The 26388-nt window shown below is 39.8% G+C and overlaps 1 protein-coding gene across 2 annotated transcripts in view; it reads left to right on the top strand.

Annotated features, from left to right (window-relative positions):
- Positions 1-26388, top strand: part of ZNF385B (zinc finger protein 385B) — a gene marked incomplete at both ends in the record, with an annotated part of 140108 nt that overhangs the window by 82595 nt on the left and 31125 nt on the right. For both annotated transcript variants that reach the window (XM_080620885.1, XM_080620886.1), the window contains one exon: positions 18949-19059. In XM_080620885.1, the coding sequence (XP_080477011.1) occupies positions 18949-19059 (111 nt within the window). The remainder of the gene's footprint in view (positions 1-18948; positions 19060-26388) is intronic.

Below are 26388 nucleotides of genomic sequence, written 5' to 3'. Positions count from 1 at the left end.
AAATCCAGTTGACCCATAATGCGTGTGCCATCCAAAGTGTCATAATTTTTCATCTTGTGCAGGAACAGAATATTAGAAGAGCTTTTTGTCCCTTCCTACTAAAGAAGCTATCATTTGCCTTATGAGTTGATCAGGAAATCTATGCACTTCACCTCACTAGAGGACTTGTCAAGGATGGTAGACAGTAAAATCTCTAAGGTGCAGCACTTAATCTCGTTGCCTTCGGTAGTACTGAGGGGACCCTGCAGCACATGTCAGGGGCCACGGTTCATGCTTGCATGTGTTCACGGAAGGTGGGCAAAAAGAATTGTGGTCTCAAGAGAAAACTTCTTTGGATCCACCTTTTCACCTGCAATGGCAGCCAGATACAGAAACATTTTTCTGAATATTGCCAGGTGGTGGTTGCTGACTTAATTTCAGTGGCCTGAAAAGAGAAGTTTCTGCTTAGGAACTTAATACAGTAACTATCAGAACAGGAAAAACGAGGTAAAATACGTTAACTACAAACATGTTTGAAGGAACACCCCCTGCAGTTTTTCCCAGAAGAGCTTCTCTTACGTATGGAAATATATTTAAAATGTCAGGTAAACCCTGTCTTATATAGCTAACTTTGGCAGTTTTCAATTCTGAAAATATCTGTGATGCTCCAGATGAAACATCAGTGTTCCCATTTTGTTTGTGAAAGTGTTCTGATGACTTGTTTCTCTCCACTTGTGCTTTCAAATGAAGCACAGATCAGACTCTGATTTTTATTGTTGTTTTTTTTTGGTTTTTTTTTTTTTCCAAAGAAATTCCTACCTCAGGTGTATCTTATTTTCTTGACAGTATTGTGTGATATAGTTTAAAATGCTTCCCTTCTGTTTCTTCTAGAAACATTAATAGTTCTAAAAATACTGTGGATGTATGTCTAGTACTATCAATTCCCACCCCAATTAAATTTGTCTTTGTTCCTTAGGACTTGCTTATTACATAGGAAAAATTAATTGGGAAGTGATTGCACTAACTCCTTGGATACATGCCTTTATTTCTCAGTTAGAGTGCCTTTTTATTCAACAGTTCAGCCAGAAAGGGACATTCTAAGGGCAGAATGAAGGATTCCAAGCAGAACGGTATTGCAGAATAGGTGCTTTCTTCTTTCCTGGTCTTTTCACAGCACCAGCAAATAGTTTTGTCAGAACAGGACAGGCATGATCAGACTGTCGCAGCCTGAACCTGAGTTGCCGGATCCAAAGGTGACATCATGTTTGTCCTGGCATCAAGTTCTAAAAGCTCTTGCTCAGTTACTCATACTCCTCTGTCTGAAATGCATAGTTTGAATCAAGTTCTTGGCTGGTATTACTTAAAATGTTCTTGTTTATAGCAGAAGGGGAGACAGCATTATAGGAACTTCCCAAATTGGTACCTCCAATTTGAAATGGATGTATACAAAAAGATATTGTTTAAGCAGAGCTCTTTTTTAGCACTCTAAAATGTCTTTAATTACTCCTTAACATGTAAAATCTTGCATAATAATTGCATTTCAAGATCTGTAAGACTTCAAAATCAAGTGCATAACGTCAGTGAAAATGAAAGTTAACATTAGTGTGGTCCCCATTGTGTGTTTATTGTAATGTAATCTTAAATTTTACACTCTCTGGCTTCCACCACAGAGCTTCACCTTCTCTATCAATTCTTTCTCTACACTTCCCTGATTCGTCATTTCATGTCATCCATTTTGCGTACTGAATTAAGAGAGGATGCCTTGTGATCACATCATGGAAGGCCGAAAGCTAGGATTTATCTTGCAAGGCAAACTTAGCAGTTGCTGTCTGCATCTCCCTGTGAAGTATGTATACTCCTCAGAAAAAAAACCCTAAAATCTCCAAAGTGTTGTACCTTGTCTTGAAATGAGAGCAGCACTACATGATCCAAATTTAGTCAGAGTGGTACAGCCAGGGACCTATCAGTCTGCACAAAAGCAGAATCAGCAACTTCTCAGATTCTATCATCATAGAAAATAATCAGCAATTCATATGCTACCTTCTGAGTTTGTTATGGCCTCAGGGGTAATAAAAGATTATAGCATCTCTTGTAGCTTTCACATTAGTGAATTTTTTTGCATTTAACTAGCCCATGATTGGTTTCTAAATGCTAGTTCTTACCTTCATATTTTAGAGGACACATGGGTTAATGTGGCCTACTTGCTGCTTCAGTGTATATTTCTCTTCACAGTATCACAGTATCACAGTATGTTAGAGATTGGAAGGGACCTCAAAAGATCATCTAGTCCAATCCCCCTGCTGGAGCAGGAACACCTAGATGAAGTTACACAGGAATGTGTCCAGGCAGGTTTTGAATGTCTCCAGAGAAGGAGACTCCACAACCCCACTGGGCAGCCTGTTCCAGTGTTCTGTCACCCTCACTGAGAAGAAGTTTCTTCTCAAGTTTAAGTGGAACCTCTTGTGTTCCAGTTTGTACCCATTACCCCTTGTCCTATCATTGTTTGCCACTGAGAAGAGCCTGGCTCCATCCTCGTGACACTCCCCCTTTATATATTTATATACACTAATAAGGTCACCCCTCAGTCTCCTCTTCTCCAAACTATAGAGACCCAGCTCCCTCAGTCTTTCCTCATAAGGGAGATGCTCCACTCCCTTAATCATCTTAGTTGCCCTGCGCTGGACTCTCTCCAGCAGGTCCCTGTCCTTCTTGAACTGAGGGGCCCAGAACTGGACACAATATTCCAGATGCGGTCTCACCAGGGCAGAGTAGAGGGGAAGGAGGATCTCTCTCGACCTACTAACCACCCCTCTTCTAATACACCCCAGGATGCCATTGGCCTTCTTGGCCACAAGGGCACAGTGTTGGCTCATGGTCATCCTGCCGTCCACTAGGACCCCCAGGTCCCTCTCCCCTACACTACTCTCTAACAGGTCGTTCCCCAACCTATATTGGAACCTGGGGTTGTTCCTGCCCAGATGCAGGACCCTACACTTTCCCTTGTTATATTTCATCAAGTTATTCCCTGCCCAACCCTCCAGCCTGTCCAGGTCCCGCTGGATGGCAGCACAGCCTTCTGGCGTGTCAGCCACTCCTCCCAGCTTAGTGTCATCAGCAAACTTGCTGACAGTACACTCAATTCCCTCATCTAAATCATTGATGAATATATTAAATAATACTGGTCCCAGTACTGACCCTTGAGGCACTCCACTAGATACAGGCCTCCAACTAGACTCCGCCCCATAGACTACAACTCTCTGGCTTCTCTTCTTCAGCCAGTTCACAGTCCACCTCACTACCTGATCATGCAGACCACATTTCTTCAGTTTAGCTATGAGGATGCTGTGGGAGACTGTGTCAAATATTTTGCTGAAGTCAAGGTAGACCACATCCACCGCTCTGCCATCATCCATCCACCGTGTTATTTCCTCATAAAAGGCTATGAGGTTGGTCAAGCATGACTTCCCCTTGGTAAAGCCATGTTGACTGCCCCTCATAACCCTCTTATCCTTGACATGCCTTAAGATGGCACCAAGGATAAGGTGTTCCATCACTTTCCCAGGGATGGAGGTGAGGCTGACCGGTCTATAGTTACCTGGGTCCTCCTTCTTGCCCTTTTTGAAGACTGGAGTGACATTTGCTTTTCTCCAGTCCTCAGACACCTCTCCCGTTTCCCAAGACTTGGTAAAGATGATGGAGAGTGGTCTAGCAATGACTTCTGCCAGTTCCCTCAGCACCCGCGGGTGCATCCCATCTGGACCCATGGATTTATGGATGTCCAGATTGATCAACTGGTCTCTAACCCATTCCTCATCGACTAAGGCAAACTGCTCCGTTGACCTGACTTCATCTGAGGTCTCAGGGGTACAGGGCTCTTCAGGACTGCCTCCGGCAGAGTAGACAGAGACAAAGAAGGCATTCAGTAACTCTGCCATCTCTGTATCTTCTGTCACCAGGGCACCCATCCCGTTCATCAGTGGGCCTACATTGCCTCTGGTGTTAGTTTTATCGGCCATGTATTTGAAAAAGCTCTTTCTGCTGTCCTTGACCCCTCTCGCCAGATTTAATTCTAAGGAGGCCTTAGCCATCCTAGCTGCCTTCCTACATCCTCTAGCAGCAGCCTTATATTCCTCCCGAGTGGACAGCCCCTCCTTCCATGACCTGTAAACTCTGCTCTTCCACTTGAGCATACCCAGCAGCTCCTTATTTAGCCACACAGGTCTCCTGGTCCTCTTCCTTGACTTCCTACGTGTCGGGATGCTCTGATCTTGAGCTCAGAATAAGCAATCTTTGAATGCCAACCAACTATCTTGGGCCCCTTTACCTTCAAGCAGCCTTGCCCATGGGATTTCCCTAGCAATTGCTTGAAAAGGCCAAAGTTTGCCCTGCTAAAGTCCAGGGTTGCAATTCTACTTGCTATTGTACTGGTCCTACCACACAAGATCCTGAATTCCACCATCTCGTGGTCGCTGCAACCAAGGCAGCCCTCAACCTTTACTGCTTCGACCAGCCCCTCCTTGTTAGTGAGGATGAGATCCAGCAGCGCTCCTCTCCTGGTTGGCTCATCCACCATTTGCATGAGGAAGTTATCATCCATACACTGGAGGAACCTCCTGGACTGTGGCTGGGTTGCTGTGTAGTCCTTCCAGCAAACATCAGGGAAGTTAAAATCCCCCACGACGACCACAGCCTGTGACTGTGAGGCCGCTCTCAGCTGCCTGTAGAAGGCCTCGTCAACTTCCTCACCCTGATCTGGTGGCCTGTAACAGACAGGTTTATGCTGATTCTTTATATTAGAGTTTCCTCCATCCCCTTGCGAAGTGGACCAGAAAAAATTTACATCTGTCAGTGAAGGTGAGCCAGCTGGAATGGGATACAGGAAGGGAAAGAGGAGCTGACTACTAACTTAGAAATCTCTGCCTCTTCTCCAGCTTTAGCACTGCCTGGAGTAAGTATCCCTGGCCTACCCCCAAGACAACTACAGGGAGGGACTAATTTGCTCTTTCCTCTTCTGTGTTTTCAGTTATGCCCCTCATTTTTGTTTGCTGCCTATCTAGATCTCATTTGAAGGGCCCAGTAATCAGCCAAGGCAGAACCAGAGGTCCTCAGATAAGAGCGCAAGCCACTCATACCACCGGCTTTACTAGCCCCTCTGTGCCAAGTGCCTCTTCCGTGTTTGGCACAGCACCACCACTCAGGAGCTTTCTCTTTCCTTAGCAGGGTCTGAATTCAGCCACTTAACACCCTGCTGCAGTGCCAGAGTATGCTCTGGAGCTCAGGATTGTTTACAGCAGGAGCAAATTACAGATGCAGCCAGCTGGATGTTGTGAACCCATTATCTACTGTCCTCTTTATCCAAGTAGCCTGTCCATGTACTGTGATTTCCCTTTTTCCCTTTTGTGAAGTGCTGGAGGGAATTGACGTACTCTGCTCCTCTCCCTCTGAAACACTCTGCTCCAGATAGCAGGTCAAGTTTTGTACGAGCTACACTTTACATTTCTTAACAGTACAGAAAAGAAAATTAAGCAGTTAAATTAGAAAAGGTGTTTTGGGGGTAGCTGGGTATTTGTTTTGGTTTTCTGGTTTGTTTTTCTTTTTTATAATCAAGAAATAGCAAAAATTTTTAACAGACATTTTATACCCTTTTTTATAGTCATACAGGCATAACAGGCACTTCAGATGTGTCAAGAACTTAAAAACATTCCTATTTCACTTTTAGTTATTGTAAATATAGTCATTTGTATTTTCCAAGTCACAGCCAGCCTAATCCAAATGACAGCGTGAGGAATCAGCCTCTTACCTTTAAAGGGAATAAAAGAGAATAACAGTTGTTTTCCCAGAGGTGAGGAAAGCAGAGGTTCAGGATAATAAAGCCCAAATTCTGGCAGTGCAGACCTCTGCTTGGTATCTAGTCTTTGCTTTCTTCTTTGACTCTCTCCTCTCTCATACTTGGCTGCAAAGCCCCATTACCCTCCGTGTCTTCCTCTTTTCAGTTTTCTATAGTCCCTTTTCTTTGTGACCTTAGACTTTTTGTACCAAGCCAGGAATTCTTCCATGTCTTTCATGGCTTTGATACAAACCAGCAGAGACTTCTTTCAACTGTGGTAGAAGTTTTTGAAGAAGTCTTCTCAGCCCTGAAAAGATGCTTATTTAAGGTGGTGTATTTTTCCCATAAAATACTTGAGCCATTTCAACTGAAACTTTCAAAAAAGATTGAGCTTGAAGCAAGCACCTGATAAGATAGTCTGAGTTAGATATGGGGCGGGAAGTGGGTGGAATTACTGCCAAAACAGGGAGATGTCAATCAGTCTTTGACAGCTTTTACAGTTTGTGGTATTTTAACAAAGGTGCAGGTTCCCCAGTTTCTGTCAGGAATCTCTTAAAAGGGCAACTATTTTTTTTAAATTGGAGAGCATAAATAAGTACTTTTCTGCCTTGTTTCTAGTCCTTCATGCATATTATTCCCAGGAAACAAAATCATGCTTAAAGTAATACAGACTGGCTTTGGGAGAATATCTTCAAACCTGAATTATAATTTAAAGTTTCCTGTTGCTCTGTATTTTTCTCTAACAGGAATCAGATGGATGAGCTTCCACAGCTTGGTTTTTGAAAAATAGTTCCTAAATTGCTGCAATATGTCCGTTATTGTCCATACAAGTCATTACGTCATCAGCCTAATTCTTTAAAGAAATACAGTTTCTGCATTCAGATCTTCCCATTTTCTGAGTCTTCCAGAAAATCTGTTCCTTTGCTATGTTTTTTTTTTTTTTTTTTTTCTTTACAGAAAGCTTGGAGTTAGTCTCTCCAGCACTTCAGCAGTCTATTTCTTTTACTGGTCAGTATAGGAAAAACTAAGAATTCTTTTATCTTCATTGAATTCCTTTCTTGTCAAGTTAGTAGTAGCTCATGACACAAGGAAGCTGGTTAAAGGGAGCCATAAATATTTTAGGCGTTAAACTGCTGAAGGATGTTTTGCAAAGAGACTGAGAGGAAAGCATCTCCCCTCAAAGCAAGCAGCCGCTTGTAGTTTAAGACAAACAAGGCACATGTTTTGCATCACTGTGCTTATAAAGGTTTTTCTAGTTTCTAATTACAAGTTTTCTCCTAAGCAAAGTTCCAGAGCATGTGTAGAGAAATTTAATTCTCCATGTGTCTGATGAATACAGAAGTGGTTGCTTTTGCAGTATCCTGGCTGTACATGGCGGGCTTTCCTGCCCTTCCTTAGAACATCATCTGATTGTTCCATCAAGAACTAAGAATTACTGAAATCTTATTAATTAATGAATCATAAGATCGAGCTATGAATTCTTGTTTGTGAAGATTTCTTGTTCATGAATTTCTTTCTGAACGTGGGTATAGCTAGTGGTCTTTTAATCATAGAATAATAGGATCATGGAATGGTTAGAGTTGGAAGGGACTTTGAAGATCATGTGGTTCCAACCCCTCCTGCTGTGGGCAGGGACACCTTCCACCAGACCATGTTGCTCAAAGCCGCATCCAGCCTGGCCTTGAACACTGCCAGGAATGGGGCAGCCACAGCTTCTCTGGGCAACCTCTTCCAGTGTCTCACCACCCTCTTAGTGAAGAATTTTTTCCTAATACCTAGTTTAATCTATCTTCTGTCTTGAACAGGTTCCCATCCCTCTTGTGCTGGGGGTCCCAGAGCAAAACGCAGTACTCCAAGGGAGAGTCTCACAAGAGCAGATGGGGTGAATCACCTCCCTTGACCTGCTGATACAGATCTAATCTAGATACAGGCAATTTTATGACAATTTAAAAATACTGTATAACAATTTAAAGTTGTAGTGTGAAATACATTTTTTGGTAGCGTACCAGAAAAACAATGGTAGACAGGTAGAAGCAATGAACAACTACCAGAGCAAGGCTGATTTGAAGATCTGTGCTTTTCAAACTGGTCTCTATATTTAATCTGCCAGGTTTCACAATAAAATACCACAAACTTCAGCTGATTCCCTAAATTAACACTAGGGAAAAAGGATCACATTTCCTGCTTCTGTATTTATTAGAAGAGACAGGTTTCTATGTTGCTTTGTGTCGCATTTACTTATATTTAAAGGAAAAGAAAAAACAACAAACCCAAAACAAGCCAAAAAACAACCACAAAAAACCCATCACACTAAAACCCAACAACAACAACAACAAAGAAACACCACAACAGACTGATACTACATGAAGTTTCAGTACACATTCAATTGCAAAAAACATTTAAAGATTCATATCTAAATGCAGTGCTTTATAATCAAAGGCTGTGTAGTGTGTGGTACTGACAAAAAAAAAATTAAACCAGAAACATAAATATTGATTTTTAGAATCAGAAAACCTATTATTCCTTACTTACTATGAAAAGTAGATGATAGCTGTCAGCTAGCATGCTTACGCAATTCTCAGTTCTGATTTGCTTTTCATTTATTTTCAGACATTTTATATGTTTATATTCAAATGTAAATATATCTAGATTGTTTTCCATTATGTGAAAAGTAACAATATATATATTCATTTCAGAAGATGTGTCTTTTTTTCTTTCTGCTTGTGTCTTTTTTTCTTTCCTGTCCACAGAATTAACCAAGGCTGTTAATTTGTCCCTAACCTCTCCTTTGCACAGTTCAGAACTGTAAAGGAAAGTCAAGTCTACTTAATGGGACATCATTCATCTTTGTGTTGTTGGTGTTCTGGAGTAGGCTGGGAGCAAGAAAACTCAGCAAAACTTAGAGCAGACCCTGAAGAAGAAGAGTCATATCTAAGGACCATCTCAAAGATGAAAGCAAAAATCAGTGCTCTTGTTTATCCCACGTGTTACTTAAGTTGTTTTTCTGACTACAAACTCCTAGGCTTGAGTTTTTTGACAGGATTCTACTGAAAGGTAATTTTTCAAATTATTTTACCTGTTCGTATTATTTTACTGTCAGATGGTAACAGGTAGTGGAACAAGAACAGCTTTGCTTTCAGAGTATGCTATTGATTTGATTTTCAGCAAGTCTCAAACTGTAGTATGTTTTTATTTTTTGCTCGCTTTGGAGCAAGATATTTTTGGTAGTGTTTTTTCGTTTAGCTGAACACAACCACTTGTTCTGAATAACAACAGCCTTAATAACGAATAGCAGTTATACAGCATCTTCCATCAGATGATTTTTAAGAATTGTAAACACGTTATTTAGAATGTGTTCAGCCTTTCTGGAAGTTGAAAATATTTTTATATAAAATATATTTTTATATTTTTATTATTTTATTTTATAAATGAATAATGTAAGACTCAGGTGAAGTGATTCTTGTACAGTTAAACTTGTGAGCCAGCATAGCCACAGAGGGAAGGGAAGCTGTTATATTCCTTAGTACTAGTTTAACCATTGGGGTTGCAATTTGTTCTTTTTCTCAGTTTTGGTCTGTCATGATCCTAAAAGTTTATCTTATAGATACAAAGTCTTGCACTATGGTAGAGGAGTAAACTGGATGGATTAAAAAAGAAGCTGATGATTACTTAAGGCAGATTCACCTTAGTATAAAAATAGCATTAAACTTCAGATACTTGCTTTTTTCTTCATTCTCCATTTGCTTTAGGGGGAATTCTCTTTTACCCCAAAACATTTTCAGCAGCTTTCTGATTATTTCACTTTCAAAAATCTCAATTTTCTAAACCAGAAATTATTTTTAACATGCAATATATATATCCATGGATGAAGTGAAGGGAGGGGCAGGCCTATTCCCAGTACCAAAAAAAAAAAAGTAAAAAAGAATTAAAACCTGTTTTCTCAATTCTCTTTTGATCTCTGTGCTTAATCATATCACATTACACTGGAGAAGAAAGTGGTGGGGACAGATTACAGTCATTTACCTGATTTATATATATATATATTTATATTTATTTTTTATATATTTATATTTATTTATTTATATTATATTATATTTTTATATATATATTTATATATATATAAAAATACATTTTTTAATATCAGAGTTTCTTGATTTAAGCCAGAGAAGAGCAAAAGATTAAAAAAATCCCTGGTTTTATTTCAGTTGAACAGTGTAGCTTTTTTTTTTTTTTCCTTTTGCTTACCTTGGTCTAAACCATGATTTTGGCCTGATTTTTAAAGAAACAAAAATTCTACTGAGAAGACTGTCCTCCTGAGCAAAGTCTTGCAGATTAGACTTTCAAAGTGAAATCCCTACTGAAAATGGTCTTTGCTTCAACGTAAGATTCCCAGTTTGGTGCTGTTTCAGCCACCTCTCAGCTCCCTCTCCCAGGCTGGGTCAGAACACATCCTAAGATAGAGAAGGACATGTGATGGTGAAAAGCCTAAGGAACTTACTTGGTTTGTTGAAGAGAAGATGTGCTGGTCTTGGTTGGAATAGAGTTAATTTTCTTCATAACAGCTAGTATGGGACTGTGTTTTGGGTTTGCACTGGAAACAGTGTTGATAACACAGGACTGTTTTCATTATTGCTGAGCAGTGCTTACACAGAGTCAGCAAGGCCTTTTCTGCTTCTCACACCACCCCACAGCAAGTAGGCTGGGGGTGCACAAGAAGCTGGGAGGGGACACAGCTGGGACAGCTGACCAAAGGGATATTCCTTATCATATGGTGTTGTTCTTAGCATATAAAGCTGGAGGAAGAAGGAGGAATGGAGGGTGTCTGGAGCGATGGTATTTGTCTTCCCAAGTAATGGTTAGGCATGATGGAGATCTGCTTTCCTGGAGATGGCTGCCCTGGAGATGGGGAAGTAGCAAATGAATTCCTCCTTCTTTACTTGTATGCGCAGCTTTCGCTTTACCTGTGAACCTGTCTTTATCTCAACCTATCAGTTTTGTCCTGTTACTCTTTCGATTCTCTCCCCTGTGTCACTGGGAGTGGTGGGAAAATCGAGCAAGTGGCTATGTGGGGCTTAGTTGCTGGCTGGGGCTAAACCACCACTGGAGGTTATGAGCTGATCTGATTGTGGTGTACAAGTGGCTACACACTCAGATAGTTGTGGTTAGGGTGACCTCTAATAGAGAAGCACAACTATATTGAGTGGTTTATAATAGACATAGTAAGTATTGCTTCCCCAGTGATATAAATGAACTTAGTTGGAAACATTTCAATCAAGCTGTTGAAGGGTTTTTTCCCCCAAAAAAAATTAGGCCCTGTTGACCACAAAACTCTTGGTTTTCATAATAGGAGGGGCCAAAATTCTCCAGTGAATGAGATTGTCTCATGCATTTTTTGGGAAATCAGGTGTAATGGTTCCTCCTGGCCTAAAACAAATCTGTAAATTGCTGCAGGCATCACTTGTTACATTCTGTGTGATTGTGAATACTGCATGCAGAAAGAAATCATCTTCTTTTTCCTTTTACCATGCAAGCTGTAAAGCTCTACTTTAAAAAGGGAACTTTCAAGGGGGTAGCACACCAAATGGCTCTGCATTATGCCATGGGACTGGACATAAAAAAGCAGGGAGAGAAGTCTAACTGCTAGTGGCCAGAGACATAAAATCAGTCTCCAAGCTCAGCACTCTAGCCCTGCAGCTGTTAACAAAAATAATGTGGAATTCACAAAAATAAGATTATCTGAGCCTTAATTTCTAACAGGAAAATTTGAAAGCTGAATTTATTAGTATTTCACCTCTTTAAAGATATAAAAGTGTTTAAAAGATATAAAAGTATAAAAGTATTAAAGATATCTGAATGCCCTTTTAGTTGTCTTGTACTAAAAATGGGTTATGAACTCCAAAACTGTCTGTCCTTTTTTTTTTTTAGTTTTCAAGTACTCTCTGTTATTTCAACAGCTCTTCATGGGTAGCTGTAGCATCTGACCTGTTAGCAAGTGAATTGCAGCAAGATTTTTGTTTTGTTTTAAAATGCCTCCCGGCTGATTTCACTGACTAGTAGTAGTGTGTGAAGGTCACAGATACCACAGCCACTGTTTTCCTCGGGGAGGCTAGAACTTGCTGCCAAACTGGTCAAGAGGGGGAGAGACAAAGGCAGTGAGAAGTTGCATTCAGAGAGATTTGCCTTCAGAGTACAATGTTGTTATTGTATTTTGGGAACCATGTGGAAGGGAAGGGAGATATTAGTCCCTGTGGTGTGAATGCTTTCTGAGTTGGTGATTGTCTTTTTGCACCTGGGGAAAGACATCTATTCAGAATTGAAAAAAAAAAAAAAAAAAAATCATGGACTCCAAGTGTGGTTGGGTTTGATTTCAATGAGAACCAGATTTTATGCTCTATGCAAATGTGCTATGTGCAAATACAGTAAGGGAGACTTTTAAACAACAAAATGTAATTGAAGCAACCCTTGGATAGACCACAGGATTATATTAAAAAACCCATAATGTTGTAAATCAATTATTCTTTCTGTTCTAATTAAACATTCTCACAGTTCTCTGAATCAGCTGCTGGGCATTTGATAGAAGCCCTCTCCAGGCTTGGTTGAGCTCCAGGCCATTTGTATCTTCTTGTTTTTTTCAAACTCCAAAATGTTGTAAATATCATAGATAGAGGTATGGGGAGGTGGTGTCTGGATAACTGCAGGCTCACTGTAGAGAAATACATCGCTGTGGGAACATGCTCTGTGCGAGTCAAGGAGGGCCGATATACAAGGAGGTACAAGGAGAACTGGAGGCATTCCTACAAGGAAAGGAAGTTGCACAACACAGGATCATTTAGGTGGAAGAGACCCTTAAGGTAATTAAGTCAACCTAACACAACCAAGCCCACCACTAAAGTGTGTCCCTTAGTTTTGCATCTACACATCTTTTAAATACCTTCAGGGATGCTGACTCAACCACTTACCTGGGCAGCCTGTTCCAATGCTTGACAACCCTTTCAGTGACTAAATTCTTCCTGATATCCAATTTAAACTTCCTCTTGCACAACTTGAGGCCATTTCATCTTGTCCTGTCACTTGTTACCTGTGAAAAGAGACCAACATGTATCTTGCTATGACCTCCTTTCAGGTAGAGCTCCATTGGTAGAGCTGACCCAAATGTTCCTGCTGATGCAAAATAAGCAAGGAAATGTATAACAGTGTAGCATTGATTTGAACAGTAAATTACCCTTAGCATTAGCCAATTGAGAAATATGTTCGTTGTTGAGGCAAAAGCAGCACAAATGCGGAGAGAACAGATCTTGCTAGTTTTTATTGGCCAAGTGTACCAAGTGCCGCATCACCCTGTTAATGCTTCTGATTTTGTGCTAGGCTTTTTAAATATGTGCTCCTCTGAGTATGTGTATTTAATTCTGTCACTCTTTTAGTCATAATGATATGTACATTTATGGTAGAAGGCTGTGTATATATGGCAGAATTTATGGTAAGTTTCATCATATAGTCATTCTCCAGGGTGGCAGTGAGCTTGGCTTTCCTGACAATCACAGCTTAAGCACAGGGGAGTTCTTAGAGACCTTGTGATCTAGTAGGATGTTGAAAAGGTCTGATCTACAGGATATTTGTGCTGTTTGCCTACTTAAATAATAATAATAAAATTAGGTTAGATATAAGGAAGAATTCTTTAATGTGAGGGTGGTGAGGCACTGGAACAGGTTACCCAAATAAGTGATAAATGCTCCATCCCTGGCCAGGCCCCTCTGTTCAAGGCCAGGTTGAACAGAGCCTTGGGCGACATGGTCTAGTGTGAGATGTCCCTGCCCATGGCAGGGGGGTTGGAAATAGATCATCTTAAGGTCCTTTCCAATCCTAACTATTCTATGATTCTATAATAACAATAATGGCACACAAAAAAGTGGGATCCAATGGTTTAAAAAAATCACAGAACTTAATTTAGATGCTGCTGCTGCACTGGTAATTTATATGTTCCACTGTTTTCTTCCTTTGATTGCTAGAGGGAAATACTGGATTATAGTATCAGTTTGTTCCACATATATTTTAAAATTTTATCAGAGTAAAACAACACAGGATGCTGTAGGGCTACTCTCGGGGTTTTTTTTTGTTTTGTTTTGGTTGTTTGTTTTTTTCCATAAACTCCTTAATGCCCGATGGTTAAGTGATACTCCATTAAATCTCTTATACCCACTTACCAGTATTCTATTTACAAATACTTGTCTAACAGACAACTCTACATTTAACACAGGAGTTACATCCTGATGAGAGGTAACTGAACTGAGGGTATAAATTCCAAGTCACAATATTAACCTCACTCAGATTTAAGGTAATTCTGCTGTTGTAAGAAGACAGAGCTTTTGGGTATAGATTTTTGTTGGAGCAGTAGGATAGCATGTATGATACTTGCTTAGCATGCTTCAATACCTAAGCATATCAGAAAGAGAATGAAACCTTAGAAATCAGTTCATTAGTTAGAAATGGCAAATGTAAATCAGCGCACTATCACTAGCTGAAACGTGTAACTAGCAATTTAGTCCTGAATATTAGGCAAGCACATAAAGCTTCATCTCAGATAAGCATCTGGGTTTATCTCAACTTTTAAATCAGAGTTTACAACTGAGCAAAAACTAATAGAAATATTCTGGATTCCCAACATCACAAAAAAGCAGCTTTTCTTGCAATGTAGTGTCACCTTATTTAAACGAAAGGTTTAGAAATGATACCTACCTTTCTGTTTGCAGCAGCTTGCCTCTTGACAGGATTAGTGCAATTTATATCAAAGGCTTACAAATTGGTGCTTGCGCTGTCTGCTGTGGGTAAAGAGATCTTTTAAAATAACCAGAACTCCTGTTTCACTGAAAGAGGGTTGTTGTTGTTGGTTTTTTTTTATTTTTCATATGCCTACTTTGATGGCTCTTATTACGTTATGGAAAATGTAAGCTTTTGGGTGGCATATTTTTGCCAGACAAATTAATAGAAACCTCAATAAGAATAGTATAAGTGGACACCTAATCCTGTAAACTGTAAAGTGTCGTCTCATAATTCCTTTTCAAAGATAAATCCTTTTTTGCAAACCTATTTGTAGGGATCACTAAACATGTGAATAAGGATGTTTTAATTGAAATATTTATAAAAAGGCTTTTCAGAAAACCTTGCCAAAAAGATACTTGTGAGGTAAGTGAGCTGAGGAAGGTTGCTAATGGTCAAGTTTTCCAAGGTAGTGAGGACAGAGACAGACAAAACATCGTGAAAGATCTTAAAAGAGACAGAAGCCAGACAATAAATGGTTGGTGAAATTCCATCTAGATAAATGTAAAGTCATGCACACACAAGGAAAATTTCATAAAACTTCACATAGAAAGTAACACACTTTGAATTGGCCATTAACACTTAGGAGTTTATAATAGTGATTCCATGAAAACATCAGCTCAGAGTTCAGTACTGATCCGCCTTGAGTGCTGTATATGGTTCCTGTATATGTCTTCAAAATATTTGATTGAATTTGTTAAATTGTGGAAGAATTAGGAAGGGCAGCAAGGATGCCCAAAGGAATGGAACGGTTTCTATGCACAGAATGGCTGAGCAACACAGAGATAACTTGGGATGTGGTACATGTCTTGTAAAATTGAGTTGCGTAGGACTACTTTTAAGCTGAAGTAATCGTTTCTTGACACAGCAGACTGCAGGCATTGAGTTCTAATGCAGGGTGCAAGCAATTTACATCTGTTCAGGGGGTGACTATGCAAGAGAAAGTCACAGGGATCTGCCACATACACAGAAAACTTGTAGCTTTGGAAAACTGTTGGGGGAAAAATATGTGAACCTCATGAAAGTAACTGGGGGCAATATGATGTATGCTTGTGCTGCTTCTGTTCTCAAGAACTACGTACGATTGTTTTAGGGGATAAAATGATAGGTTAGATGGAGCTTCATTAATGTTTAGCAGTTCTATGCTTTTGGATTGTCTGTTGCAACATTTGTGTTAAGGTGCTTTGAAACTAATTGACGCCAGTTTCAGTAGTCATAAAGTATTTCTCATGTTTACATGTTCTGAAAGAAGTAGTGGTAGATTACTCCTGAAACCTCTCTGCATTCTGTTAATCCTTGCTCACTTCAGTAGTTTGGGTAGTTTTAAGGAGACTTGTTGCAAAAAGATAGCATCTTCAACTTTGTTGGACAGGCATTTTTAAATTTAACTTTTTATTGAAGAAATTTAAATAAGAGAATAAGGCTAGAGGTTGTTAAACTTAGTTATGGCTACCAGAGCACTGTGAATTGCTTTATTAATTTCTCCTGTAGCATAAACAGTGTCATGCAGATTTTTATTTGCATTTGTGGTAGCTGTTAGGTTCTGTTATTATTTTCTTAGATAGAACTGGTTTTTAAATACTTGTGCTTCCCACTGGGCAAAGTATACTGCAACATTTCCCAATGTGTACCTCAATAAATTGCTCTCTCTGTTTCCTACTCCTTCCCTCTCTCTCTGCAATGAAGAGGATAATTTTGTGTAGTGATCCGAGATCAGTTTACCGTGCAGCATTAACCTTCTAACAGAGAGATACTGTTTTATTTTTCCGTCATGCTGTAATCCACCCCAGTCTCTGATATATTTAAAACCTATAAATTGTTAATGCTGCACTTCTTGAATTCTAATCATGGCCAGACTACATGTGGGGCTCTGGTTTGGGAAGGATCATTAACCGTTTCCCTGGGGATCCTGAGTGGTACTGTCTGGAGGCAGCATGAGCTGTATTATTTGTGTAGATTTTGCCCGTGTGCTGCTATCTGTTTGAAACTGGGACTTCATACATAGTCTGCATTGTGTGGTTTCGAACTGCATTGCCTAACACAAGTGCTGTGGATTGTTATCTGGAATGCACAGAGGAATCATTGATCACTGCTTCTTTTTCCCCTTTTTTTAAACTGGACTGCAGACTCTAGTGGGTATTTTTGCTATTTCTTTTCACCGATTTCAGACACTTCAAATGGTTGAGGTACTTTTCAGCATTACTCTTTTGTTCTAGGTTATCTGATTTAACAATTAGCAATTAAATTGTAAAATGAAACATACCTTCCATTTAAGAAAAAAAACAAACCAAGCAAACCAAACTATTCTCTAAAGATACAGCAATCTTTTCATGTAGATTATAAATTTAATAATATATATTGACTGACATATCTATTATAAAACAGATGCTTGAAAAACTTTTAATATGCATATGTAATTGTAATATTCAGGGTGATGCAATAAATGGTACAGGTCAGAAACAGAATTTTTTTCGTTGTGTTTCAAGCTTTTAAACTTTGGACTATCTCTATATTCTAGAAACAGAGGAAACAGGAAATAAGGATATTTGGTTTTTTAGACTTCTATCACATTCATTGTAATAGCACTGTATCATTTAATAATTCAGTAGTTCATTCTAGACAAGGTGGTTTTACTTTTGTAATTGTTTTAATATGGTACTCCTATGGCAATGAAATACAGTATTTAATGGCAAAAGCTGGTAAAAATAATGTCATCTCTCTGGAAAATTTATTAGCAATGACATTTACAAAACCATGCATTTGGTTTAAAAGGAATGTAGCAAGAAACCTATGTAGCTGTAATACAAGAAAATTGTGAAGTAGGTGTTTAATGTTAGATAGTAGATTATTGGAGAATGTGTTCTTAGGCAAATAGGAAGTAGTATGTGTTTTCTTGAATTTGTGTATTTGTGCATGTCCACATATGCAAAGAAAATCCTCATTGATTTTCTGAAAGCTTGAATGTGTACCCAGGGAAAATGACAGTCTTTATCCTCAGGTTTAGAAAGTCTGGTTGCAGCTAAACTAATTTACTGTTACAATTCTTTAACTAATGAATCAGTAACTCCAGCTTTTCTCTCTTTCGTTCGTAAGTCGGCTTAATATCAAATGTATGATGTGTACCACCAAGATTAAACAGCCAGTTTTGATTTCTACAAAAAGTACTGTAAAGGATAAAAAAAACCCCATCACTGTGACTGCAAACCAAGCTTCATAGAAATATAATTTTGAAACAGATTGAACTATTTTCTCCTGAGTTGGTTTAAGAACAATGTTGGGAAATGAGCACTTATCTTTTCTCGTAGGCTGCCATTTTTTTGCCCCGTCACATGCGCACAGATGCTGATAGGATAATTTGGGTTAAAAGGGACCTCAGAGGTCATCTCATCTAACCTCCTCCTCAGAGCAGGGTCAGCTGTGAGATTAGGCCAGATATTCTATTTTATTTTAATTAGAAAAATATGTTTGAATCTTTTTGAGTCAGGAAATTAATTTTAATGGGTACCCACGCCACATCAGGAAAAGCAACATATTATGCTCTAATTAAAGCCTCGACACAGTAGCAGTTATGACCTCTGTTTCATTAACATCCGGTGCCATTGTCCAGCCCCTGCAGTGTTAACAGCATTGCTCTCTGCAATCTTGAGGATATTCTAAACTGCTGATCAACAAGAGTCCTGGTATTTAGCAAATATGTAATCAATTCCCAGTTCCTGAAAATGTTCCATCAAATTTAGGATTCACCTGTTCAGTGCTTCGCTTAGCTCACATTTTTCGCAGTGTTAGGGTGTTTTCTGAAGCATGGTAACTTCAGTATCCTTTCCTGCTGTAAACACTCCATGCACGGTCCTTCAAACTTCAACCTTCCTATGGGCTATGTCACTCAGTTCTGCAAGGAAATGTTTGGGGATTGCAAACTTTTTTCCCAGCAAGTGGTGTTTCTAATGAAGCCTGCAGAGGACCTCTTCTCACAAAGGAGAGAATATTTTCCTTTCAGGGGGCTCTTTGCAATTCAGATGCAATAGTGGGGCCCTGTAGCACAGAGGAAGTGCAAAGTTGGGGGATGAACCATTAAGTAGCCCGGGGATGGCAGTAAAAATGGAATTGCCTTTTCTTCATAAGCTCTGGCATGCTACCAATTCCCTAACCTGTGTTAAATCTAATTATTATGAGGGCTGAAATCTGAAATTTTATTTCCTCCTGTTTATCTCAAAAACAAAAGCAAAGCAAAAGAAAAAGCTTCCAGCAGAAAGTGTTAATTTTTTTATTTTTTTCTGTACTGTGTATTGTCCTGAAGAGTTGTAAATTGATTATTGTTTGTTCTCCAGATGGATCCTGTGCAAAAAGCAGTCATAAACCATACATTTGGTGTGTCCATTCCCCCAAAGAAGAAACAAGTAATTTCCTGTAATGTCTGCCAGCTTCGCTTTAACTCTGATGTGAGTATTGGCTGTTTTCATTCCTTTTATTTTTTTTTGTTTGGTGCATTAGGTATAATTAATCTAAACCTCTTTTTCCCAAACAAATCATTCCAGTTCTGCCTACATTCCGCTTAGCCTGCTGGCTGATATTTTGTCCACTCAGAGGTGGAAGTTCATAGATGTACATTGCTCTCTAATTTTCTTAAATGGGTCTGGCACAGTATCTAATGCCATGTCCATTGACGATATCCTTTTAGATGGTCCAGTAGCCTTCAAAAGGTACTGCAAAAAAAACCGTAGAAATGTGGTTTTTGATTGTGGTGGTTTTGTTTATTTGTAGGTTTTGTTTGTTGTTTGGGTTTTTGGGGTGTTTTATGGTTTTTGTTGGTTTTTGGTTGGTTGGTTTTTTGGGTTTTTTTTTGTGGGTCTTGGTTTTTTGTTTGGTTTTTGTTGTTATTTTGTTTGGTTGGTTTTTTTAAAGAAGGGAGAGCAGACAGAAAAGCTTCCCTGTAAGTTCTCCATGTCATACTCACTGTTCTTTCAGAAGAAATATCTTTTTCCTGTTGTTCCTATGTCCTTGCTGATGATGTCTTCCAATTTCTTAACAAACTCACTCTTCTAGTAGCTTTCATTTGTAATAAATACAAACACTGACTTCTAGCTGTAATACTCTTTTGAGTATTACAAAGTTCAAGGAAACTCTTTTAGCTGGTGTAATTCAAAAACTGCTTTGCAAAAGAGTGCACTGACTGATATTTACAATATATATCAAATTACTGGTTTTCCTGATTAGCTTGAAAATTAAAAAATTCTAGAAAACTGTGTCTAAGAAAATTATGACCTTCAATACTTTATATATTTGTTATTTGTTCTTGGAGACTACTTACTAATGTCATTAGGATAATACCCGCCCCCCAAAAAAATTCTCAGATTTTTTGTTAGTTGTCAGAACAAATCCATAAATTACATGTTAATATTATATATTCTGCTGTTATAATTTCAGTCTAAGCACTAGTCTAAGAACTAGTTTGCAGACACCTTTGAGTATTCGGTGCTCCTAAAGATTCACAGTAAAGCATCCATACCTATTACTCTGATTTTCTCTGCCTCTACCATTCCACTTTGAAATATTTTGTAAAGTGGTTTCTGGAGTTTGGCTTTCCTCCCGAGGCTGGTAAGGATCTTGAGGCGGTGCTATCTTACCTTCAAATTGATTTCCAAATCTATCATCTTTTGACAAGCTTATTAAACTTTCTTTGAAGTGACATTATCTACTTCATTAACCAATTTCAAAAGTCATTATTTAAAATTTAGTTAACTTGTCTTTCCTCTTCAAGGTTAAGATTTAGGGTAAAAAAAAAAATAAATATATATATATATCTATCTTTCTGTTTAGATACTTAGCCCAGATACCTGCTTTTACTGATTAAAACAAGGAACCAATGAAGTTTTTTAATATTTCCCTTGGTTCCATGGATCTGAATCTTGCTTCTGAGCTGGACTTTACTTTGTCACCAGGGAGGCAGCTCAGCCTGTTACTGCTCTTCCCTCTCCTCCTGAGGCCAGAGTCCCTCTGACGATGGGTCCTGCCCATAGAGGAGTTGCTCACTTTGTCTTCGCTGACATTCAGGTAGATAAACAGCACTTCAAGCAGATGGATTGAATCACAACTTAGCGACCTAAAAAAAGAAAAAGAGCTGAAATATTATGTGGCTTTCTACATCTGCCAACCAAGCAATTTTTCTTACCTAGACTTATAAAGTAGAATAAAAAGTGTATATTGTGTTCTGCTTTCAACAGTGGCATCACAAATCATGGGAGATTATAGCCTTGTTTTCTCTTCTGGAATGGGTGTATTCATGTGGCATTGTGCTCTTTTCTCTATAAATGTGATCAATATGATCAGTTATAGTTACTAGCAAATATCAACATCCTTTTGTAATGGGGGATTGTAAGAAAGAATGAAGTATCATGATTGTTCCACTGCTAGTGAGAAAATGCGGTTTCTTACTTTCTACAGCAGTTTGCTTTACAAGGACATTCACAAACAATCCAGACATTTAATTTCAGAATGTACTGAGATTCTGGTAGTATTATTATTAGCAAAAAATACTTAAATATAAATTTAAGTTTCACAAATATAACCACAACATACAGGAATATTTGGAAAATGAGTTTGCATAGTATAGCACTTCTGTTTTAAAAGCTATCTAGCCTTTCATCAGATTACTCAGCTTCTCCTGGGAATCTTTACATAAAATTTTAAATCTTCCCTCCAAGTTCAGTCTTTTGACCTAAGAGTCATTTACCTGAGTGTGTGTTGCCTTCCTTTTTCTGCCCTGAGGTCTTATTTTATTGAGGTATTATTCCCACCATCCCCACCTCTCCTTAACCTATGTTACAGTTTCACTGAGGTACTGCTAATGGCCTTTCAGCTGATCTCTGCAGACTCTTATAGTTCTTTCTGAGCTTGTTAAAAGATCCTTCACAGAAATAAAAATCTGGATTCTTTGCTTTTATTTTTCATTTTCATCCCTTTATAATGCAAAATTATGTTTAGGGCATGGAATGGTCTTTACAGTCCATCCTGAGTTTGCTGATTGAGAAAAAGGGAATCAGATATATGTGAGCCTTGTAACTGCTGAATCTTCCAGTGACTCAGTTCCACCATGTAATGAACATATTGAGAGCCTTTCAAGTGGCATCAAACTGTGATAACCTGCATTAAAACCTTGAGCTGAGTATGTGACAGAATGATATTTGTAGTACAGCCACTTCACATTTGCAGTTTCTCCTGTCTGTACAGGGCTGACATGCTCTTTGTTGTTGATGGGCATTTCATTCCTTTGAACTTCCTTTGACCTAAATTAAGAAAGAAAAATTCAAATTACAGAGGTAATCTATTTAATAGTTTTCTTTCTTTTGTTTTCCTAAATGAATTTCAGTTGCATGCTGTTTGAAGATTCTTTTCTGATTCTAGTAGTGCTTTATCTATTGCATGAGTAACATATGGGCCAGCGGATACTCATCTGTGAGAAGAAAATTGGTTTCCTTGCCCTCAATCTTTTCGTCACTCCTTGGACACTCACTGATCTGGATCAATAGACCAAAACAATTCACACTAGTCAATTTACAGTTGTCAAACCTCCTACTAAATTACAGTAAATTGCAAAGGTTTCAGTTTTCTTCTGCCAGTGCGCCTGCAGGTTTAGCTTTGGTGAGTGTGTTCTGGCATCAGATTTAGAGGCAGGGATCTGCAGATACGTGCAGGAAGAGAAAATCTGATATCAGAGATGGAAGGAAATTTTAAAATAGATCGTTTCCTATGTGGGAGTAAATGTATCTAATGTTGAAGTGATGCCTTCTATATTTTGAAAAAGTTTCTAGGATTATACATTTTTTTGTTTTTCCTACCATATTATGATTTAGCAGTGTTTCCTAACTGAATTCTTCAGGATCTTTCAGTTTCCTGAACTTTGAAAACGCTTTTTAAAGTACAACATGAAGAAAACATCTGTGTACAGACTCTAAATTTGATCTAGTTATAACCTGAGATGTTTACCTTCTTCCAAAAAAGAAATTATGTGTTTTGACTCATATTCATAGACATTCACCATCATACTTTATCTGTCCTTTTCTAGAATTCATTAGCTGCAGTTTAGTCAATTTAGAAGTTGTTTTTCTGCTAATAAATTCTGTCACAACCAGTTTGAGCACCCCTTCCAAGATCTATCAACTTCAGGAGAAATTGTAGAAGAGATGATCCAAAGTCTCGAGAAGCAGAAAAATTAAATGCCATCTCTGTGGAGTAAGACCGAACTAAAGTTGTTTCAATAGCCTGAACTTTGAGGTCATTGAATTTGAATTTTGTTTGTAACAGTAGTATTGACCTGACAACAGTGATAACTGGGGTTGCTTCAACAATGGGCAGAGGACCTGCAGATCAGACAGGACACCTGAGGATATCCCAAATTATACTGGATTCCTGTTTCTAGAACTGAATCCTCGCTCATTCAGTTTGCCTTGTAGTCTCTCCTCTCCTCTCCTCTTTGCTCCTTTTTGTTTTCTTTAGCATGGGCTGGGGAGAAGCAGGATGTAGTGAAGAGCAGAAACGTTAGAAGAAATAGGAGATAATTAATTGACCTCAAGATTATGATACCAGAAAACTGGAAAATCACTAGAGCCCTCAACAATTCAAAGGAAATGAGGAGGAAATAAAGAAAAGGGCTTTTTCCTGAGCTAATTTTTCATAATGATAGATAACAGAGTCAACCGCTGTTGAATTAAGTTAGAAATCTGAATTTAGAAAGGAAAATGTTATGTGGATTGGTAGTTGATGAGATTGATTAGTCAGAATAGTCAGAGATACTTATTCCAGGCTGCATAAACTTTATTCTGAAAAAAGGCAACACCATCCATTAATAGTTACTATTGTTTCCATCTTTGCATCAAGGTGTCTGTTAACGCCATCTTATCTTTTGATATCTCTGTAATGATGAAACAGTATATGTTCCAGTGCAGCAATCACTAGCATAGAATCATAGACTAGTTAGGGTTGGAAAGGACCTTAAGATCATCTAGTTCTAACCCCCCTGCCATGGGCAGGGACACCTCACACTAAACCATGTCACCAAGGCCTCATCCAACCTGGCCTTGAACACTGCCAGGGATGGAGCCTTCACAACTTCCCTGGGCAACCCATTCCAGTGCCTCACCGCCCTAACAGTAAAGAATTTCTTCCTTATATCCAATCTAAACTTCCCCTGTTTAAATTTTAAGCTGTTACCCCTTGTCCTGTCACTACAGTCCCTAATGAAGAGTCCCTCCCCAGCACCCTTCATGTGCTGGAAGGCTGCTATGAGGTCTCCACGCAGCCTTCTCTTCTCCAAGCTGAACAGCCCCAACTTTCTCAGCCTGTCTTCATACGGGAGGTGCTTCAGTCCCCTGATCATCCTCGTGGCCCTCCTCTGGACCTGTTCCAACAGTTCCACGTCCTTTTTATGTTGAGGACACCAGAACTGCACACAATACTCCAAGTGAGGTCTCAGGAGAGCAGAGTAGAGGGGCAGGATCACCTCCTTCCACCTGCTGGTCACGCTCCTCTTGATGCAGCATGCCACTGAAGTTCAAGCTATGGTCTTGTGTTATAATCCAGCTCAGGAAAAAATGAGAACTATCTCATTTATATTTACTACCACCAAAGACCAGGCATCAGAAGAGGAAAAATCCTCTTCATGGAACAGATTGTGATAATGAGTCACATTTTATGCCGGCTTGAAGGCCACCAGAGCAAGGGACTTAAAACTGTATTCCGCCAAGAGGAAACAAGGCACGCTGAGAAAGATCTAGCTTAGTCTTTGAAAAAAATATTTTTTTTCCTTTTAAAAATTCTGGGATTCCTTCCAAACTCATGCTATATCTATGTGGACTATAGATAAGCTTTGCTAAATAAGTTTTCATATTGATAACATAGATCTGGCTTGTTGATATTAATTAGATATATTACATTCCAGCAGAAACAAAAAGCAGATTGAGTGAATTTCCTTGAGTCCTTATGATACCCATAGGAGGGTCCAGTAGCAACAGGGCAAGGGGAAAATTGCTGTTTTCTATCCCACATAGATTCCTTCTCTGCCTACTTCTGGCTCATTCTTTCTTATTTCTTCTGGCCACCAGCTGAATCTGCAGCGTCTCCTGCAGCTGCTTTGTGGCAGCAAATCCCTCCAGCAGCTGTGGAGTTTTGGCCACACTGTCCCCGAGATGTCTGTCATATTCTGTTATGGCGTCTGACACTGAAGCTCACAGCCATTAGAGAATCATAGAATCATAGAATAGTTAGGGTTGGAAAGGACCTTAAGATCATCTAGTTCTAACCCCCCTGCCATGGGCAGGGACACCCCACACTAAACCATGTCACCCAAGGCCTCATCCAACCTGGCCTTGAACACCGCCAAGGATGGAGCATTCACAACCTCCCTGGGCAACCCATTCCAGTGCCTCACCGCCCTAACAGTAAAGAATTTCTTCCTTATATCCAATCTAAACTTCCCCTGTTTAAGTTTGAACCCATTACCCCTTGTCCTGTCACTACAGTCCCTGATGAATAGTCCATCCCCAGCATCCTTGTAGGCCCCCTTCAGATACTGGAAGGCTGCTATGAGGTCTCCATGCAGCCTTCTCTTCTCCAGGCTGAACAGCCCCAGCTTTCCCAGCCTGTCTCCATACGGGAGGTGCTCCAGTCCCCTGATCATCCTCATGGCCCTCCTCTGGACTTGTTCCAACAGTTCCATGTCCTTTTTGTGTTGAGGACACCAGAACTGCACACAATACTTCAAGTGAGGTCTCAGGAGAGCAGAGTAGAGGGGCAGGATCACCTCCTTCCACCTGCTGGTCACGCTTCTTTTGATGCAGCCCAGGATACGGTTGGCTTTCTGGGCTGCGAGCGCACACTGAAGCCGGCTCATGTTCATTTTTATATCAACCAACACCCCCAAGTCCTTCTCTGCAGGGCTGCTCTGAATCTCTTCTCTGCCCAACCTGTAGCTGTGCCTGGGATTGCTCTGACCCAGGTGTAGGACCTTGCACTTGGCATGGTTAAACTTCATCAGGTTGGCATCAGCCCACCCCACAAGCATGTTGAGGTTCCTCTGGATGGCATCCCTTCCCTCCGGCGTATCAACCGAACCACACAGCTTGGTGTCATCGGCAAACTTGCTGAGGGCCGCACTCAATCCCACTGTCCATGTCACCAACAAAGATGTTGAACAAGACCGGTCCCAACACCGATCCCTGAGGGACACCACTCGTTACCGTTGTCCAGCCGGACATCGAGCCATTGACCACAAATCTTTGCGTGCGGCCATCCAGCCAGTTCTTTATCCACCGAGTGGTCCACCCATCAAATTGATGTCTCTCCAATTTAGAGACAAGGATGTCATGTGGGACAGTGTCAAAGGCTTTGCACAAGTCCAGGTAGATGACATCAACTGCTCTGCCCCTGTCCATCAGTTTCGTAGCCTCATCATAGAAGGCCACCAAATTGGTCAGGCAGGATTTCCCCTTAGTGAAGCCATGCTGGCTGTCACCAACCACCTCCTTGCTTTTCATGTGCCTTAGCATGCCTTCCAGGAGAATCTGCTCCAAGATTTTGCCAGGCACAGAGGTGAGACTGACTGGTCTGTAATTCCCCGGGTTATCCATTTTCCCCTTCTTGAAAACGGGGGTTATATTTCCCTTTTTCCAGTCGTCGGGAACTTCACCTGACTGCCATGATTTTTCAAATACGAAGGCCAGTGGCTTAGCAATTTAATTTGCCAGCTCCTTCAGGACCCGCGGATGGATGTTGTC

The sequence above is a fragment of the Psittacula echo genome (assembly GCF_963264785.1).
Source record: "Psittacula echo genome assembly, chromosome: 6".
In the NCBI taxonomy this organism is placed as follows: domain Eukaryota; kingdom Metazoa; phylum Chordata; class Aves; order Psittaciformes; family Psittacidae; genus Psittacula; species Psittacula echo.
The sequence above is the reverse complement of the archived record's forward strand: the minus strand, read 5'-3'. Positions and strand labels throughout refer to the sequence as shown.